At 34.5% G+C, this 19,893-nt stretch overlaps 1 protein-coding gene across 4 annotated transcripts; it reads left to right on the plus strand.

The window, feature by feature from the left end:
* Window positions 1-661: 661 nt before the first annotated feature.
* On the plus strand, window positions 662-19,158 carry LOC114377403 (syndetin-like). 4 transcript variants are annotated; one of them, XM_028335886.1, is made up of 25 exons: window positions 666-1,237; window positions 2,575-2,742; window positions 3,660-3,734; window positions 4,344-4,422; window positions 6,265-6,329; window positions 6,412-6,501; window positions 6,727-6,816; window positions 6,954-7,040; window positions 7,185-7,268; window positions 7,546-7,665; window positions 8,040-8,068; window positions 8,165-8,297; window positions 8,779-9,324; window positions 10,040-10,581; window positions 10,696-10,759; window positions 10,899-11,001; window positions 11,099-11,271; window positions 15,080-15,205; window positions 16,095-16,165; window positions 16,801-16,863; window positions 17,593-17,665; window positions 17,835-17,954; window positions 18,325-18,402; window positions 18,565-18,615; window positions 18,695-19,158. In XM_028335886.1, the coding sequence occupies exons 1-25, from the start codon at window positions 995-997 to the stop codon at window positions 18,794-18,796; spliced, it is 3,375 nt and encodes a 1,124-aa protein (XP_028191687.1). In that variant the 5' UTR covers window positions 666-994; the 3' UTR covers window positions 18,797-19,158. The 4 variants fall into 4 exon arrangements, with proteins under 4 accessions (XP_028191688.1, XP_028191687.1, XP_028191689.1 ...); XM_028335888.1 differs by lacking the exons at window positions 666-1,237; window positions 2,575-2,742 and adding an exon at window positions 2,757-2,988; XM_028335889.1 differs by lacking the exons at window positions 666-1,237; window positions 2,575-2,742 and adding an exon at window positions 2,757-2,988 and having other exon boundaries at window positions 6,270-6,329.
* Window positions 19,159-19,893: the final 735 nt, after the last annotated feature.

Here is a 19,893-nt window from a genome sequence, read left to right on the forward strand (position 1 = left end):
GATAAAATCCTTAATTTGATTCTCTTAAATTTTATACGTGATCGTAATTAAATTATTCTAATATTCTTTAAATTCCTTTGTCATTTAAACCTTTTAGTCATCAAATTAATAATTAATTTTTTATCATTATATTAATTATTTATAAAGATAAATTTCAAAATTAATTTAATAATAAAATTTTGAGGCATAATTTTAATACTAAAACTTTTTTAAAGACAATAATATTTTTTTGACAGATTTAAATTTGAAAGACAATATTTGAAGGAAAAAAAGTAGAAAGTTTTCTCTTATTTCATACTACTTCTTCCATTCTTATATAAGACTTAAATGTTTAATCAATCAAAACTAACAAAAATAATTGATAACAAAAAATTTATAATTTTTAAAAAATTATTATTGTTATTAATATTTTCCTTTCTTTTAATTTGTTTGTTAATATATATATATATATTTCTTTTAATTATGAGTATTTTAATTAAAAATAATTAATAGAAAATATTATAAATTGAATTTTGTAAAAAAATAAACATAATTGCAAATTTGGAAGTTATAAATAAGAATTGACTCTTTTAATCAGGAATATTTATTATGTGCATTTAACTGTTTAATTACTTAATCACTCGCAGGCTTAGACAAGTAGGTTCGATGGAAATTAGTTGATTAGATTGGCGTAAATTTAAGAAGTCGTCCTTTCCAAGTTTTTGATCCTAAATCCCATCCCATACGTAAATTTTTTTGGTAAAACAGCAAATAAAGTAGATGCGTGCAAAGTCCAGTCATCCCAAATTTCTAATCCGCTTTTCGTCAACACAAGGATCGCCTTCATGCCCAGTGCTGTGTGTGTGGCCACTGAAGTAAAAGTAAACCCCGAAAGTCTCCAACGCAATTAAATCACCATTCACTCGCTCGTAAGATCTCGGCGAGAGCGCAAAACGCAGTCGTTTCACTATGAAACGCGAGTGCCACCGCTCGATCTCGGGGTCTTAAGTTTGCGATGCAGCCGAATTTGTTTCCCTTTGGAAGCGTGCTGGGGAATCCTTTCATTTTCAATGGCGACGGCGATTTGAGCGAGGGAGGAGGAGGGATCGAGAGCTCTAGGGTTTTCTTCTTGCTCCCGTTCTTCTTGCTCTCCCAGGGAGGAGCAATGGATTTGTCCAAGGTCGGCGAAAAAATCTTGAGTTCCGTTAGGTCCGCCAGATCTCTTGGATTGCTCCCTCCCGTTTCTGATCGCCCCGAGGTAAACGCGATTTTCACGCACAATTGCCTCGCTCGCCATTTGATTGTGTGCTTTTGGAATTTTAGATGTGTGGTTTTAGTTTTTACATAAAGATAATGCCGTGCGATTGGATTGTTGCAATGCGTTGTATGTTTGTAGTTAAGCTAGGGTGAAGCGTTAACTGTGCTGCTTTTAATGCGTTTGATGCGAGTTTTGGATTTGATGATGTATTTGTACCGTTTCTGTGCGCCTACCACCTGATTGCGAGTTAACACTGAGCTAGACTTTTTGATAATAGAATTGGCGGCGGCAAGCTTGATTTGGAAAAATAATTAAATCATGAGATGGATTTCGTCGAGAATATTGGCTGTGTAAGAGGACTTGCTAAAAGCCGTAGATGTTGAGATGTTTTTGGCGGTAGGGAATACCATGGTTTTAAATTAATCCCGGTTGCAGTTTTGTCACGATCCTTGATATTGGGGGAAATTGCAGTTGATGTGGCCGCAACTGCGGTCGCGGTGAGTAAAAGACCTTGACGTTGCAGCTGCAATTGCGGTTGCAGACCATTTTTTAAAACCATGGGGAGTACTGAATAATTTGTTTTTAAGTTGCTTATTATATAGGATTTCTCGAGTGGAAACTCGTGAGTTTTGTTTACGGGAATTATTACAAGTGAAGATAGAGTTATATTTGCTATTCTGGAATAGATTTATAGGTTAAATGTGAAAGTGATTTGCTAAAGGAATTAGATTGGGTGACTGAAAGAATGGGCTCTCATTAGAATTGCAAATATTAGTTGCTATGAGAAACTGCAGTCATAAGGATGTGGTTTTACATATATTATATATTGTTTTCGAGTTTGAATAGCATCTTGAGTATGGCTTATTTTCATGTGGTTCATCTTTAAGCTCAGTAGCTATAATAATCTTAGTGGGCAACAAATTACAATCATAATTATGAACTGACATTTGTGTCCTAGCTTTTCTATTGGATGACTATATCTCTCTTCGCAATCAAAGCATAATCCTCTCTTACACTGCCAATCAACTCTTGTGAGGATTCTTTTTCTCCTAATAACGCAGTAGTCTTAAATAGCGGGGATGAGGAATTTGTTAACCTAGATGGTTGCTATTATTCACAAAGTTGATCATCCAGCATTCTTGATAACGTAGTGGTCTACAAGCCTTTTGAATATATCTTGTAATTTCATGCTTAAGTCCACCAGCCAACCTAACAATGAATGTTCCCTGTGGTTGTCCTGCTGTTCATGTTCATACACATGTTAGTATTCGTGTAGTGACTCCTTATTTGTTTGAGTTAGAGTCATATTATCATGTTTTACAAATGTTGTTGAACAGGTTCCAGCTCGAGCTGCTGCTGCAGCTGCTGTAGCTCGTGCTCTTGCAGGGTTACCTCCTCATCAGAGATACAGTCTTTCATCAAGTTCAGAAGAACTAAGTTCAATATATGGAAGCAGACCTCAAGGCCAAGTAGTGGAGGAGCTGGAGGATGAATTCTATGAAGAGGTGCTATTTGCTGTATCACTCCAGTTTCAATTTCATACTGATTTTTCTTGGAACCTCCTTTGTGTTGAATGACAGAAACTATTTTCATATGGAGGTTCTGTTGCTCAATTTGGAGAGACACTTTTCTGTTTGTTTATGTTTATTGAGAGATGGCTGAAAATTTTATCTTTTGGAAGTTTCCAAATATGTCCTTGTACCAGGAGACCTTGAGATGGTTGCTAACAGTTGAGAGCATAGAACTTCTCAGTAAGAATTAGTTTTGTATCCTTAGATAGATCATTGATATAACACTTCATATTAGGAAGTTTTATATATTCGAATTTCTTCCTCGATTTTTTTAATTAATATTTGAAAATTTGAATATACCTTTATTTAGAACTTGAACTTGGGTAATGGGAATCCATATCCATTAGTAATCACAACTTCTGTTTGGGTATTTTTTTTTAATTGTTTTTTTCCTTTGGCTCATTTTCAGAAGTGACACAATTTATCCACTCTTTTCTCCTCTTGCCAAGTTTTGCTTATAACAGCTTCTTCTTATTAGTATACTACTATTTAACAAGTTTTATATTTTTAAAGTCTTCATGTTTCTACTGATTATAGGAAAACAAAAAGGAAAAACTATTTTTTTGGTTCCCTCTTATGAACTCAAGGCTTGAAAGAATGGAACTGTGAAAATCTGTAATTATTGATATCAATGTATACATGTTTCTGAGCTTAACTAGCTAACTCTAGCCGTTACTAACTTACTAACTCCCTCTCAGCCTCATAGTCTCGTACACATGTAATACACGTAATATTCCCCATGCTAACATCGTGAAAATTTCCTGTCACGTTTGCATTTCAATGAAATTTTATTCATATTTGATTGCCTTGAATTATGAGGTGAATGGATTCTTTTGAATGCCTTTATGCAGGACTTTGATCCAATTAGGCATGTTTTAGAGCACGTTCCAGTTGAAGAGAACGAGCTAACATATTTTGAAAAACAGGTGTGGTTCATGTTTCTCAATCTTGCTCAGTTGAAAATATTTTAACTTTTTGTTATCTTTAAAGGTAAAATTTTCTTTAGGTTCTCAGCTGAGTCATTCTTCTATGTAACAAAAAATATTTGTATCCAACTATCCATTGTATTACTTACTAGCTTAGAAGAAAGTAGAAACTGATTAATTTTTACACTTGTAACTGATGACATATATATCTTCATGATTCCTCTTTATTTATTAAAAGCAAAATATTATTAGCTTTGATGCTCATCTCTTGCATTCATTGCTAATTGTCATCTCTTGCACTTAAGAGCAACTCCAATGCTTTTGCTTTAAGTTACTTATCAATTGAGCAATGGTTCCAAAACAATATTCCTCCGTTGGAGTGGTGTGATTTGGCAGCCAGCTGTAGGAACTGCTAATTTAAGCAATGGTTGCAAACCATTAAATGAGCTCATGTCAGCTTGAAATCTTAACGTAATGATAAGTCGTTACAAATCTTATTATAATCTCAACAGTTTGAACTTGTTAATTGATTGAGTTAGGTTGTATTATCCTGCTACATGTTATTAATACTCTTATTTAAGATGTTTGGTCTTGGATTTTGTCATGTAGGCTGCCCTTAGATTGGCACAACTGGATAGAGTAGCCGAGCGTTTATCTCGCCATGTTATGGAGCATCATGAAGTGATGGGTAAGTTGAAGAGGTGAACTAAGAGAATCGACTATACCTACTCTGTGCATTAGTACATGAGTTCATGCATGTTGGATATTTTTTTTTTTGCTGTGCACAGTTTTTTACTTGCTTATATCAAGGTTGTCAATTTTTAATTGCGTGAGCAACATTTTATTAGGCTTAGATATGAATTTAGTCCTGGTAAGTAGGGGTGTTCGCGGGATTTTAGCTAAATTCAGGACTTAACCCAATCAAATTTGATCGGTTTGGTTCGGTTCGTTTCACAATTTGTTTTTGAAACTCAACCCAACTCAATCCATTCATGAACGGTTTGGTTTGGTTCGAGTCAACGGGTTATCCATTTAAATTTGATCTTTTTTTTAGAACTACTATTTTATATCATGATTCATCCAAATATCAAATACAATTAACATAGTATTATCAAATGTCTGAAAGTAGTAAAATTGATTAATTTAATACCATCAACATAATATTCTAAAATAGATTAATACAAATAATATTTTTTTTAACGAGATTTACTATAATAGTCTGAATCAATACTATTTCCTACAAACTAATTTCTTGCAATAAGCTTTGCTACAATCAAATTTGTTGCAACCAAATTTGTTGAAACAAATAAACAAAATATGATCAATTAATATTATAAACATGGCAGAAAAAAATAAATATAAAAAAATGGGAAACGAATAACAATGTACCTAAAAGTAATACCTTAAAAGTTCCAACACTAGTAGTCCCAATATTAGCAGGATTTAAGGACAAACCAAACAACTCTAAAACTTTTGATCGGTTCAGTTCGATTTTGATCGGATCTATAAATCTAAACCCGTGGCCCAACCCGTACATGAATGCTTTTGATTGATTCGGTTTTGACCCAAATACATAAATGACCCAACCCAAACTGTTCGGATCGGTTTGGGTCAATTCGGGTTCACGGATGACCTATAACCACGAACACACCTACCGGTAAGTTTGAGCTTTTTCAATTTTGGTCCTTGTTCGTTTTTTTTTTTGTGCATTTATAATCTCTGAAAGTTTGTGCTTCTTTAGTTTTGGTCCCTGTAAGTTTTCTTTGTTCACTTTTAGTCCTTGTAAGTTTATGTTTTTCTAATTTTGGTCCCTAAAAGCGGGAACTTATAGTTAAATAGATTAAAAATTGAAAAATTAGAATCTTAAAGAGACTAAAATTGAAAAAGCGCAAACTTACAAGGACTAAAATGAACAAAAAAAACTTATGGACCAAAATTGAAAAAGCCCAAACTTACATGGACTAAAATGAAAAAAAGAACCAAAATTGGAAAAACACAAACTTACAAGGACTAAATTCATATTTAAGCCTTATTTTATGAGCAAATTACACTGATACCCCTTGTGGTTTCTTCAAAATTTACATTATACGCCGCCTTTTCCCCCTTCCAGTAACCCCCTAAATTGTTTGAAATATATGACATTGACGCTCTCAATACCCAAGAAATACATTACACTATGTAACCATGTAAGGGGGGTTTATTGTAAAGGTAAAAAAGGGGGTGGATTTTGAAGAAACCACAAAGGTGTCAGTGTAATTTGCTTTATAATTATTAATTTCTCAATAAAAATTAAAAAAAATTAAGCTTTTGTTGACTTATAAATCATGTTAAGATCCTAATTCTAGTATCCTTATCAGTAAATGTATCTGGAAGAAAGCAGTGCCATTCTAATTTAAATTTAAATAATAAACAATTTTGGTCTAAATTCATTGAGATATTGAGAAATTGGGTTCATGCAACTCTACTGCAGTTGCCAACTTCCCTTTTTTTTAAGCTTTAGAATAAGTAGCTGATACTTACTTTTGCCCAGTGAAGGGGATGAATTTGGTCAGAGAATTGGAAAAAGACTTAAGAATTGCAAATGTCATCTGTATGGTAAGCATCATAACTAATAAGGAGCTGATACTTACTATTTTGTCTATCTTGCTCTTACTGCATTCTTTTTTATGCTTTGCAGAATGGAAGAAGACACTTGACATCATCTATGAATGAGGTTTCAAGAGATCTGATTGTGAATTCTTATTCTAAAAAGAAACAAGCTCTTCTGGTAATTCTGTCTCTTTTTGTACAAACTAGCCTTATGTTTTTGTTTTTTGTATGCCTGTCTATGCTGTTTCCCATTTTCTCATGATCTTATTTTATTTCATTGTGTATTTTAGAAATTGATTTCTTCTTATTCATAAGTTGTTATCGGGTATATAAAGTAGTTTAGTTTAGGATACATAATAGCATGTGGTGGTAATTTCGTGAATTCATCTATTTCCATTCATAGGACATGCTTCCAACCTTGACTGAACTTCGACGTGCATTGGACATGCCATCAACACTTGAATCCCTTGTAGAAGAAGGGAATTACTGGAAGGTGAGCTTCTATATATTAAAATGCAGATTGTGGTCAATTACTCACAACTTAATCAAGTTTCTAATTTTTGTTTTTTCTGTTTTTTGGATCTTAGGCATCTTCTAAGATGTTCATTTTTCGTGTTGATCATTATGCAGGCATTTCAAGTCCTATCTGAGTATTTGCAAATCTTAGATAGTTTGTCAGAGCTTTCAGCAATACAAGAAATGAGTCGTGGTGTGGAGGTGAATTTTGAATAACTATTAGGAAGGATTAAGATGATTTATTCTTAAGATTTTCCTTGCATGTTAGGAGTAATTAGATCTGTTCTTATGTTCCTGAACATATTCCTGAACACATAAGTTTTCTTCATTGTATTATTAATGCAGGTTTGGCTGGGAAGAACTTTACAGAAGCTGGATGCTCTTTTATTGGGAGTATGCCAAGAATTCAAGGAAGATGGCTATATAACAGTGAGTGTCTATGTTCTTAGTTTTTTTATTTGGTTAGTTTTTCCCCCATTCTTTCTTGGATTTGTTTGTGTATTTCTTATTCTCTTCCATTTGTATATCTCCTTTATTAATACATTTTTTCTTTATAACCCCCCCCCCACCCCCCCCCCCCCAAAAAAAAAAAAAACCAATATTTGATATGATATGTTGTCCTCACTGTAGTGTGCACGCGGAGATATTTGGTATTGTATTATTGGAAATATATTCTAAATGATGTTAACGTAAAGAGGTGGTGCAGGTAATTGATGCATATGCATTAATAGGGGATACTGCCGGTCTTGCTGAAAAGATACAGAGTTTCTTCATGCAAGAAGTTATATCAGAAACACACTCTGTATTAAAGGCTATTGTGCATGAGGTATGTAATACATTTTCTTGCCTAACTCATGTTTAGTACTATCTCAATTCTGAACTTATTTAGGAGGCGGGAGAGTTAATAGCATATTTTCCCCAATTGAGTGTGGAGTCTGTTCAATATTCCATGTAATTTTCATCTGTAATTATGGTGACATTGTATTAAATTAGGATTGACAGCACTTAATTCCTTGCAATGGGTAGTAGGACAATTGCCCATAATTATTGATATTGGATGCCCCAAAACAATATTACTGATTGTAGCAATGGATTCACATTAAATATTAGTTCAGTTGATTTAAAGGACTATAATTTCTCTCTGCCAACCCAAATAAAAGGACTCAATTAATTAGTATGTTGTTGACTTTTTTTTTGTAGGATGAGGAGGGACTTTCGCAAAATAGTAGGTACTTTTTCTTCCGCAAGCATATTTATCATCCTTTAATGTTTAGTATGAGTATTTTTATGTTAGATTGGCTTCATAGTTGTCATTTCAATTCCAGGCTTACTTACAGCGACTTATGCCTTCGAATACCTGATTCAAAGTTCAGGCAATGCTTATTACGAACATTGGCTGTTTTGTTTGACCTTATGTGTTCATACCATGAAATTATGGAATTCCAGCTAGAAAGAAAGGTAAACTTCCGGTTCCTCTTAAATATATTCTTTCCATTCATTATGCCTTTCCTCCCTTCTGCTTTGTGCATTCAAATCATGTGGACTTGTACACCCCAAACATAGTCACATGGACTACTATTGGGTCAATCTTGGCTTTTAATTTTTAATTATTTGTTTTTGCAATGGTTAGAGAAGTCATTTGTAGTTTTCCACCCAATTGCTTAGTCCCTAATTTTAAACCTCTTAAGATCCTGAAAAGATCTCACTTCTCACTCAACAAGTTAACTTGTAAGTTGGATAAATCCTTGAATTGGTTTTGATGGGTTGAGTAAATCACCAGTTCGTGATAGGGTACACTTCTCACAATCGTCTAGTATTTCAATATGTATCCAATCTAGAGACTGGGAAGTGGGAAGAAAGCTACATTCATGATTACAGTGTCTATAGTTGTTTCATATTTGTTTTTCAGGCTCATACATATGGTTGATTTTAATCACAGGACTCAGCAGCACAAACTTCAAATAAGTGCAATGAAGAGATTTCCTGTAGTCCAGGTGAGACTCAGGAAGTTGATTCAGATGTAAGAGCCTGCAATAATTCTATGTCCAGTTCCAGAGATGTAATACATGGCTCATCTTCTAGGGAGGAATCTGCAACAAAGAGCTCACTGACTGAAACCAGTGGTTCACCATATAGTGATTTTCATGATACAATTAAGGAGGCTGGAAAGGAGGACAGTGCAACATCAAGCATTGAGTCCCCTTGGTACCATCTTCGCAAAGAAGCTACAACATTTGTTTCACAGACCCTTCAAAGAGGACGCAGGAATCTGTGGCATCTCACTGCAAGTCGTGTGTCAGTATTGCTTTCTTCTGCTGCAGTCTGTACTGCTAGCATTCATCAATTCTTGAAAAATTATGAAGACCTCGGTGTCTTTATTTTGACTGGGGAAGCCTTTTGTGGAATTGAAGCAGTTGAATTTAGGCAGAAGTTAAAGGTTCTTTGTGAAAACTATTTCATAGCTTTTCATCGACAAAATGTGCATGTAAGTGACCTTAAGGCTTCTCATTCTTCATGGTTGTTAGAGTCATATAATGTTGATCGTGATTTCTTATGTAGTTCCTTTGAGTCTGGTACATGTAAAATGCAATGTGATTTCTTGCCTCCTATGTCTGCACGGTGTCTCTAAGATGGTGATGGTGTTCTGGTTATCAATAAGATTTTAATGTAATAATTTTGTTCCATAAATTTTAAACTTGTTTACTTCTGTTGTTCTTTCTAGGTGTTTGTTGGGATGTCTAACATGTTCTTATTTGTAGATCTGTTAATTGGGTGCTTGTCTAATTAATTTTACTAGTAGCAGAAGATAATCCAAATTACATTTTTTTTAATGTTTAGATCCAGAAACATCCACAATATTATTTTGTTTCACGATTTAACATGTTGGCTATGCCATTTGTGATTCTGTTGATTTTCTGTTGTCTACTGGAAAATGGAAATTGCTCTGTTATAATTGTGTGGAAAATTAAGAATGCTTTAATTTGCTGAAACTATTGCAAATGCAAAAACTAAATAATTCATGACTGGGAATAAATTAATCAATTAACTGCATTTTTTTCTCGGCTTTCAAAATTTGTGATGCAGAATAATTAGCTATGTAATCACTAAGTTGGTGTTTGGGCTTGTTGATATGCCAAGCTATGCATCTGACAATGTCTTGGATAAATGATTAAATTAGATTTGTTGTTTTTTCTTTTTAGGCACTAAAAATGGTTTTGGAGAAAGAGACTTGGCTAAAATTACCCCCAGAAACAGTACATATGATCAGTTTTGCAGGACTTATTGGTGATGGAGCACCGTTGATTTCTTTATCCAGTGGTAAATCAACTAATGTCAGTGCAGTCCATTCCATTAAATCGGTGAATATGGTTCACACTGGTGCAAGGAAGAATGGGTTTTCTCACTGGATTAAAAGTGGAAACCCTTTCCAGCAAAAATTACCAACCTCCAATGAAGGTCGTGGTTACTCGCAACCTAATGGATCAGTTTGTGGTGAATTTGACGGAAGTTCAACCAATAATTTTCATGACGATAAAACACCCAGAAAGAATGATATCAATCAAATGAATGGTGCCAATTCTGTTTCAGAAGATGAAAATGAGGATCTTCTTGCTGACTTTATTGATGAAGATAGTCAACTACCAAGTCGAAGTTCTAAACCCCATCATTCAAGAGCTCTCTCTTCACATGTTAATGACGAAGAGAATACAACACAAACTGGATCTTCTCTCTGTCTATTAAAGTGAGTTGCTTTACATTTTGTATTAGAAGAACCGATTACCTTCCACCATATAGTTTTATTATTATTATTATTATTACTGGATTTAATGAGATATTGCATGTCTTAAAATGTAAGGTCTATGGATAAATATGCAAGGCTTATGCAGAAATTGGAAGTGGTAAATGTTGAGTTCTTCAAGGTAGGCATTTCTTCCTTTAAATGACTTGCTGTACATTACCCACCCTCCCGCCTTTTCTTTACAGGTTACACATACAAGCATGGTGGTGCTTTTTTTTCCTCTCTAAATTCCTTTTTCCTGATTCAGTATATTGATGCAGGGAGTATGCCAATTGTTTGGATTTTTTTTCTATTTTATATATGAAACATTTGGTCAGCAAAACGCTAGTTCAACTGGAAAAGGCACTTCTAGCTCTCTTAACTGTAAGTGACATAACGTATTAGATTCTCAAATGTTGGTTGCAAAATCCAATTTTGAGTTGATTAATCATTAGTGATTGAGTCCAATTATGACATGCAGATCGCCTGAGAACAGCTTTATCCAGAGTAAACCAAGATTGTGAAGAGTGGATTAAGTCTCAATCGTCGTCACCAACATCTTTGAGTTCACCATTTGTACATGCTGAGTTGACACCTACACACCCTCCCAATACAAATTATGGTCACTCCTCAGGGACTTCTTTGGGTCTGAAGGTATTTGTGTGAAGTTCATTTTGGGAAAAAACAGTTCTCACATGCTTTGTAATTTTTTTCTTCCAAATGACTAGAATTATGATGCCATATGCTATAATTTTCTTTCACTGTTTATCAGCTGCTTGACATTGTTGATTATTTTTTAGAAAATTCCTTAAGGATATGAAGTGGGAGTTATTGTTTTCTGTAATTTGGCCCAGAAATAACACTATACTTTGGTTGAGCAGATATTTGGATTTGGCTTCTCTAAACTGAGGGAAGACTTGAAAGATAATAATCTGAATATTATTGTAATTCTATCTTTTAAAGAGTGAATACAAGACTTATTTATAAGCTGCCAGTGACCTAATTAAGGAAAGAAATAAAATGGAACAAAATCTGTACAAATAAAAAAAAATCAAATCTATACTAATTACAGAATAAAATCTGTGCTAATTATGGAATGTATCACAACACTCCCTCTCAAGCTAGTGAATGTATATCTATCATTCCCAGCTGGCAAGTAAGGTCTTGAAGCTGCTCCGTGGGAAGTCCCTTGGTGAACATATTTGTCAGCTGAAGCTTTGAAGGGATGTATTCGGTGGCTATATGACCACTGTCTAATTTCTCCTTAATGAAATGTTGATCGATCTCTATGTGCTTTGTTCAATCATGTTGAATTGGATTGTGTTCAATGCTGATGGGGGACTTATTATCACAAACTAGTCCCATAGTAGCTTCATATTTTATTTTGAGGTCATCAAGTATGATCTTCATCCATAACAACTCACAAACACCTTGAGCCATAGCTCTAAATTCTGCTTCTGCCCTTGATCTTGCAACCACATTTTGCTTCTTACTCCTCCACGTTACTAAATTTCCACCCAAGAACATACAATATCTTGTGGTAAATCTCTTATCAACAATTGATCCTGTATAGTCAACATCAGTATATACTTTCATGGATAAATTTTTCTCCTTTTTAAACAACAACCCCTTTCCTGGAGAAGACTTCAAGTATTGAATGATCCTATTTACTGCCTGCACATATCTCTCTCTTGGGTCATGCAAGAATTGACTAACCACACCAACTGCATAGGCTATATTAGGCCTGGTGTGGGATAAGTAGATAAGTTTTCCTACAAGTCTCTGGTATTGTAAACAGACGGATAAAATGTGGTCATGAGTTGAGTAGGACTAACACCATTTAAAACATGAGAAGGTAACCTATTTATCAAGTAAGTAGCGGTTAGAACAGTTTCCCCCCAGTAAGACTTAGTAATAGACATTTGGAAGAGTAAAGCTCTAGCAACCTCAAGGAGATGTCAAATTTTCCTTTCTGCAACCCCATTTTGTTGAGGGGTGTCCACACAAGTTAACTCATGAACAACACCATTATCTTTGAGGAAATTGGAAAGGTTTTGATTCACATACTCTCTCCCATTATCAGAACACAATCTTTTAATCAGGCTCCCAAATTGTGTTTGAATTATATGGTAAAAGTTTACAAACAATTGGAAAACTTCAGATTTGTCTTTCATGAGAAATGTCCAGGTAACTCGAGTGCAGTCATCAATAAAAGAAACAAACCACTTTGCACTAGAAATATTACTAATGGGTGCACGTCCCCACACATCCGAATGAACAAGATCAAAAGGTTTAGAACTTTTATTGGTACTGGGAAGAAAAGTTGTTCGATGGTGTTTAGCAAACTACAAACATCACAATGAAAAGACTCGACTGACCTTTTTGTAAACAAAAAAGGAAATAAAGACTTAAGGACACTAAACGGAGGATGACCCAGACGCCTGTGCTGAAGCCATAGTGGGGAGGATGACCAAGGTTCTGAACTTGTTTGATGATTGGAAGTGAGAGCCTTCTGTCTGGTACACTCTTTATTGTCCTCATGCTGTAAGTAGTATAACCCGCCCTGCTTTTTAGCAATTCCAATCGTCCTCCCCGTGGCAATATCCTGGAAAACACAATGGGAGTGGAAAAATGTCACATAACAGTTTAAGTCCAGGGTGATTTTATGAATAGACAAGAGGTTATTAGATAGTTTGGGAACATGGAGCACATTGTTCAAATGAAGGGAAGATTGAAGTTGAATGTTACCACAACTAGTAATGGGGGTATGAGAACCATTAGCAACAGTGATGTGTTGGTTACCAGTTAAAAAAGTGTAGGATGAAAAATAAGAAGAGTGAGGTGTCATATGATCAGTAGCACTAGAGTCTATAATCTAGATATTTTCAGTAGAAGCATTAAAGGATAGGAAGCTAGAACTCTTACCAGCCATGGTTAGGGAACAAGAGCTAGATGTCTTACTGAAAGGGTTCATAAAGGCTCATAGACGTTCCAATGACGACGGCAGAAGATGGCTGATGGCGGAGGACGGCGTCGAACGGTGACCAGTGGTATACGCATTGACTGAGCACTGAGCAGTATCAATTGTAGCAATGAAGGCTGCCTAGAAGAATGCAGAAGCAGAGCCCCTTGGATCGGAGGCTCTGATACCAACTTGAAAGATAATAATCTGAATATTATTGTAATTCTATCTTTCAAAGAGTGAATACAAGACTTATTTATAAGCTGCCAGCGACCTAATTAAGGAAAGGAATAAAATGGAACAAAATTTGTACAAATAAAAAAAAATCAAATCTGTGCTAATTATGAAATGTATCACAACAGGAAGTTTAGAGGATAAAATGCAACCTTTACACAAAAAACTCAATTTCTGCATATTTCTTGTCCTACTCCTAATTGCTGTGCCTAAGCCATAATCTATTCTTTTTGGGTTCGGGTTCCTCCTCTCTTCCTCGGTGCCCAACCCTTTTCTAACCTTTGCTGTCCTTCTCTTTCCTAACTGACAACACAATCTTTCCTCTCTGCTCAATATTGTTGCTTCACTCTCTTCCCTTTTGCTTCTTTGTTGCTGTTTGCCTGCATCTCGTTTCTTCTCTGGTTGTGGTTTTGCTGCATGTTGTGTTGTTAGGTTGCTGTATTGTTAGGTTTCTTATCTCTTATTTTTTGTGCATATATCATATATGTGTGTGTTTGTTTAAATATAATTTTGCATTTTAGTTGAAACTTATGATTCGTGTTACGATCCTACACTCCTCGTCCAAACTCAATTTTGACAACATATTAGAAAAGAGATGTTGCAATTTGCGTTGAATGTTAGGATCCGATTGGAAGGTATGGGACTTGTGTCTCACATTGGAAGGATGTGATTTTAGTGTGGGTATACAAGGTCCAAGCTCTCCAACTAGAATGAATAGCTTGTGGTGTGGTTCTCCTAATGTTCTTATCAATTGGTATAAGAGCTTTCTACCATGTCTCTCAGCTGCAAATGAGGGACATTGGTGGTGACATTGGCCTTGCAGTGTTCACTCGGGACTAGTCTTAGGAGTTAGGACTACTGCACAGCCAGTCCATGTGTGTGCTGGGGCTGCGGATGAGCGTGGTGGGATGTTATTGATAGTTTCACATTGGAAGTATGGGAATCTAGTGTGGGGTTTGAGGCTGTGGGCTCTCCAACTACATCGGTTAGCTTATCAATGACTTTTTTTTATGAAGGAATCTTTTCCCCCCTTTCTTATATTAATTTATGTTGTTGTACTCCGTGGTGGTTTTTAATCGTGCCAAATGATGTTTGTGATCCATGTAGCTGACCTCACCTAGTGGAATAAGACTTTGTTGTTGTTGTACTCCGTGGTGGCTTGTAAAGATATTTTCTTCATTTATGTCTCATTAAAAAGATTTTGAATCAAGGAGGAAGCTGTGAAAGATATGTTTATGTCTCTATAAAATCTTTTTAATGTTTCAGGAAAGATGTGTGGCTGTTGACACTATATCTCTTGTTGCTCGAATACTGAATAGATCTAGAGCTCATCTCCAATCAATGCTCTTGCAAAGTAATTCAACTATACTTGAGGATTTCTATGTTCATCTGGTATGTGGAATCTTAATATTTAATGTACAGTGGGTTAACCTATTGTGGAAAACTGGAAATAGATGTTGACAGATCTTTCAAGGCTTCTTTGTTGACATTATGGAATTTGACATTGATGAAGATTTGAAATGTTATGGATTAGATAAAGTTGAAATCCTGCCTTCTAATGTTAATATTTACTGTGCTTCATGTCTGAACTTTGTTTGGTAGTGAGGAATGGGAAGGAAGGTAATGGAAATGGACCAATGCTATGTAGCTAAACTGGGGGCTAGTCTGCTACCTTTCTCCTCTTTTCAATGCTCTCTTTACCTAACACGATACTAGAATAGAATTTCATTGTAAAAAATTACATTTTTGGAGGGCCTTATTATGCTCATAGGAGTAACAATGCATACATCTGAGAGTGCATGCAATGTTGGCTTAGGAGGAGTGAGAAAGCAGCGCTCATTAAACTCACCCCTCCCCTTCTCCTTTTTTGTTTTGTTTTGTTTTATGAGGTTTTCTCTTATCCTTTGGAAATGAGACCAATCCTCACTAAGGGTATTGAGGTTGCCCCTCTAAGCACTTTCCTGCAGTTCTGGCCCCGTGACATTGTAGAGAACCCCCTTTTATTAAAGTCTTCTTATTGGATGCTTATGTTTGCTTGCTAAAACATTTATTGTGTAAGCAAGTGAAATTTCTTTTGTTCAAGGGTAGGGTACCCCTTGTACCCAACCCAATGCAATAAAATTGTTTTTTCGCAGATAAAAAAAATGTTTGGGTTGGATTTTTAGGATATATATTTTTATTTATAGTTTATTTCTACTTGATTCAATTGTTTTTACATTTTTTTTATGTGAAAAAGTAAGTATGGATAACAACAATCTTTAATACGTAAGGATTCCTTTAGGTGGATGCTGTACCAGATCTTACAGAACATGTTCATCGGACTACAGTGAGACTACTGTTGCACATTAATGGGTAAGACAAAGTGTATACCTAGCTAGAAGTCTACAAGGTTGCTTTGGAAGTGTTGCTAATATATATGACTTCTGTACTATCAAATTTACATCCACGATCTGGGTCCTTTTCTTTTGATCAAACCATTTGAGAAGGGAAACTATATTATACCAAAATGAGTTTAATTTATAAATATTTTTCTATTGCATGGTTTGAACTACAAATTTTTGGTGCCGAAAATAAAAAAAAGAGCCAAATATATTTAGTGATAATCTATTTTTATTATGTGAGATATATCAATAATTCAACTTCATATTTAGGATTCCTTCAATTTTAAGGGATATTTTTTAAAAAATGTTTTGAAGTAAAAAATATTTTGTAATATAGTTTAAAGATCTCAAAACTGTGTTGCCAAGTACAATGAAAGGATTGTATCTGGTGACAGGTGTGCTTTGAAATTATCACAAAATTATGTTATTTTTTATGCTTGTGTTTATTTGTAAGCCTGGGTCTTATTTTGGGTCTCTTAACCAGCACAATCTGTTTGAGTTGTAGAAACAAAATTTCAACCTAATTTTGAATGTTTACATATTGGAAGGTCGTTGTAACTAGTTTAAATTTAATTGTTCTTTTAATTTTTATTCATTCTTTTGCAGATATGTTGAACGTGTTGCCAATTGTAAATGGGAAGTAAAAGAGCTTGGCATGGAGCATAATGGGTTTGTATTTTTGGATCGTCTTTATATTTGAATTCTAAGTCTTTTTTTTTTTCCTTTGTATTGCTTGTAGTTGGTTACATTAAGTATAGGTAGTTGCTAGGTAAACAACTTATAGCACACATTACATGTACTTGTAAAAATTATCTGCACTATTAGGATATTGTTTTAACGATGTTCTTGAGTATGAACACTCGCTTTTTTGTGTATGTGAATGAATTTTGCAAACTACCTTTCTAAAAACTTATGTTAGGTGAAAACAGAAAAGGTTTTATATCTAACACATCCCATCATGTAAGATCCCTTTCGGTGAATGCACAAGCCACCTACCTTGTGCCATAATTTTAACTTTTTGTTAGATAATGAGGGCAACAAGGATCAAACTTTAGTTAACTTTGTCCTAGAGGCTTTGATACCATGTCATGAACCGGTCATCCCAAAAACTTAAGTTGTCGAGTGAAAGCACATGGTTTTATTCCTGATGAGGACATACAATTATGAATACTAGTGAATGATTTTAATGACACCAAATGTTCTTTTATCTCATAAAAGACTTTGATATCCGAGTCCTTGGGCCAAATAGTATAATGCTTGGTTGTTGTTGTAAGTGTTATTGAACTGCAACCATAATTATAGACAGGGAGTTAAATGTTTCTTTTTTGTCAGAATTTTTATCTTGGAAATAAGCTGCATTCTTTCCGCACTTCTGACTTGTGTAGATTGTATTGATAGATATGTTGATTTGATGCTGGGGGAGTTTAAGCACTATAAAACACGACTTGCTCATGGAGGAATTCGTAAAGAGGTATTGTTGTTACTCATTATCTTGAGACACACTTGTCAAGCACATGCAAATCAACTTATTCCATGAATATATATTTGAAATGTTGACTTTTTATATTGTTGAAAAGGATATAAATTCTTAATGTTTAAACATGACTTTTGTTTTGCTATTTCTGCTTCTGTATGTGTAGGTTCAAGACCTATTATTGGATTATGGGCTTGAAATTGTGGCGGAAACTCTTGTTGAAGGACTTTCACGGGTGAAGAGATGTAGTGATGAAGGACGGGCCCTTATGTCATTAGATCTGCAGGTTATTTCTGAAGCCATGATCAATTTTTAGTGCTTTCAATAGTTTGGATTTGAAGTTCATATGGTAGATTAATATATTAATAGTTATGGCAAACCTGGTTTAATCGTAATCAACTATTAAATTATGTAATAACAAATTTTACCATTGTTTAAATTACTTGTCAACATTCTGCTTTCAAATGAATTTTAATTTCAGACCTTAATAGCAATCATATCTTAAAAGTGTCGAATATGTTATGGGATAAATATGAATTCTTATGTAACACAGTTGCAGACAATGATCAATAAACTGATCAACATTCTTGCCCCTTCAGTTATTCTCTTTTAGTTTTTATATGCTGAGGTTGGATTTGTGTCTTTCCACATTCCAGGTTTTGATCAATGGGTTACACCATTTTGTGTCGCTGAATGTGAAGCCCAAGCTACAAATGGTTGAGACTTTCATCAAGGTAAATTGTTTGCAAATACAGATGAATTTTGTCACAGGGCAGAATTAGTTGGGTCTGCCCAACCTGTTGTATAAATTGGGATCTCTCATGTTTGAAACTTCCATTGTATGCAATACATTTACATTTTATTACTAAAATACACATCTTGGACTTTTAAACCAGGCTTACTACCTTCCCGAGACAGAATATGTGCACTGGGCACGAGCACACCCGGTAAGAATATCCCCCTACCACTGTATCGTCACACATCTGATTGCACAGAGGTCTTAACCAAGCATCCTAACTCTTGCAGGAATACAGTAAAAGCCAGGTTGTTGGACTGGTCAACCTTGTTGCCACTATGAAAGGTTGGAAGAGGAAAACCAGGTTGGACATACTAGAAAAGATTGAATGAGCATGTCTTTTGTTGTGTATCAAGTCAGGCAAATAGAATCTTCTGCTCTTTTTCCCCTTTGTCTTTCTTTTTTGGCAGAGCTTCGTGTAAAGGTAGTGTATATTGCTTGGCATTTGATCCCCTATTAATTATGGAGTATTTTCCAAATCTGTGCGTTGGTGTCTTGTAGATAGTCCTTCGAAAATAAGCTGTAATTGTACTATAATTTTACCTTATAATTTTTTTTTATCATGTTATTCAGGTAACTGATCGGTTATTCCCTCTCCTTGATTAACATAACTCGTGAGGGAATGAATTATCATATCAAAATTTTGTATTTATCTTTTAATTTCTAAATATTCAAAAATTTTAAGAGTCCTACTTATTTAATGTCTATAAAGATTGAAGAGAGATATATTGAAGTAGAAACACAACATGAGAGAATCCATTGTGGTAATTTTAATTAGGAATGCTTGACGCTCTTTCCAATATTTTCTTTGATTGGCTGAAATTGGTTGAAAATCATTAATTTTGGTGGATCTCATATTTAAATTAGGAAATAGAATCATTAATGGTAAGTGTAATCCAACAAAATTGATGGTTTTTAACAAACTTCAACTTGAACTTGAAGAGTGGCGCTAACATTTTTCAATTTTAACATTGGATATCATGATATTTTTCTAGGTCAGTAGAATAAACCCAATGGTTGCTGGGATATGGTGGTGTTAGTTAATAAAGTTAATAGTTAAGATACTTAACAATTAACAACAAGAACTGAAATGAAATTAAAACCGCAAATATGGAGACCGAAACGTCTAGTTTTTAGATATAAGGACCAAAACTAAAAAAAAAGAAGATATAAAGATTAAATAAATAATTAAACCTAGAAGCTTGAATACTTATACCAGTTGATAGGATATCTTTCAAGAACATGATACTCAGATCAACAATCGAAACTTAAAATCAATATTTTTAGTTTACAAATCAACTTTTTGCATTGGATATATGTTTATTCCAGCATATTTAAAACCATATTTTTAAAATCTCAAAAGTGTTTTTTTCTTCTTCTAAAATATCATTTTTTGGTGAAATAAAATGTCAATTTAAATATATGCTAA

This window comes from Glycine soja, chromosome 11 (assembly GCF_004193775.1).
Source record: "Glycine soja cultivar W05 chromosome 11, ASM419377v2, whole genome shotgun sequence".
Lineage (NCBI taxonomy): Eukaryota > Viridiplantae > Streptophyta > Magnoliopsida > Fabales > Fabaceae > Glycine > Glycine soja.

What these genes read in the sequence shown, in the direction of transcription:
- LOC114377403 (XM_028335886.1), top strand. Translation starts at nt 995, where the DNA reads ATGCAGCCGAATTTGTTTCCCTTTGGAAGCGTGCTGGGGAATCCTTTC. An exon ending in GGACTTTCGCAAAATAGTAG is followed by an intron (nt 8,069 to 8,164) that starts GTACTTTTTCTT and finishes TTTCAATTCCAG; the next exon opens with GCTTACTTACAGCGACTTAT. An exon ending in CTACTGTTGCACATTAATGG is followed by an intron (nt 16,166 to 16,800) that starts GTAAGACAAAGT and finishes ATTCTTTTGCAG; the next exon opens with ATATGTTGAACGTGTTGCCA.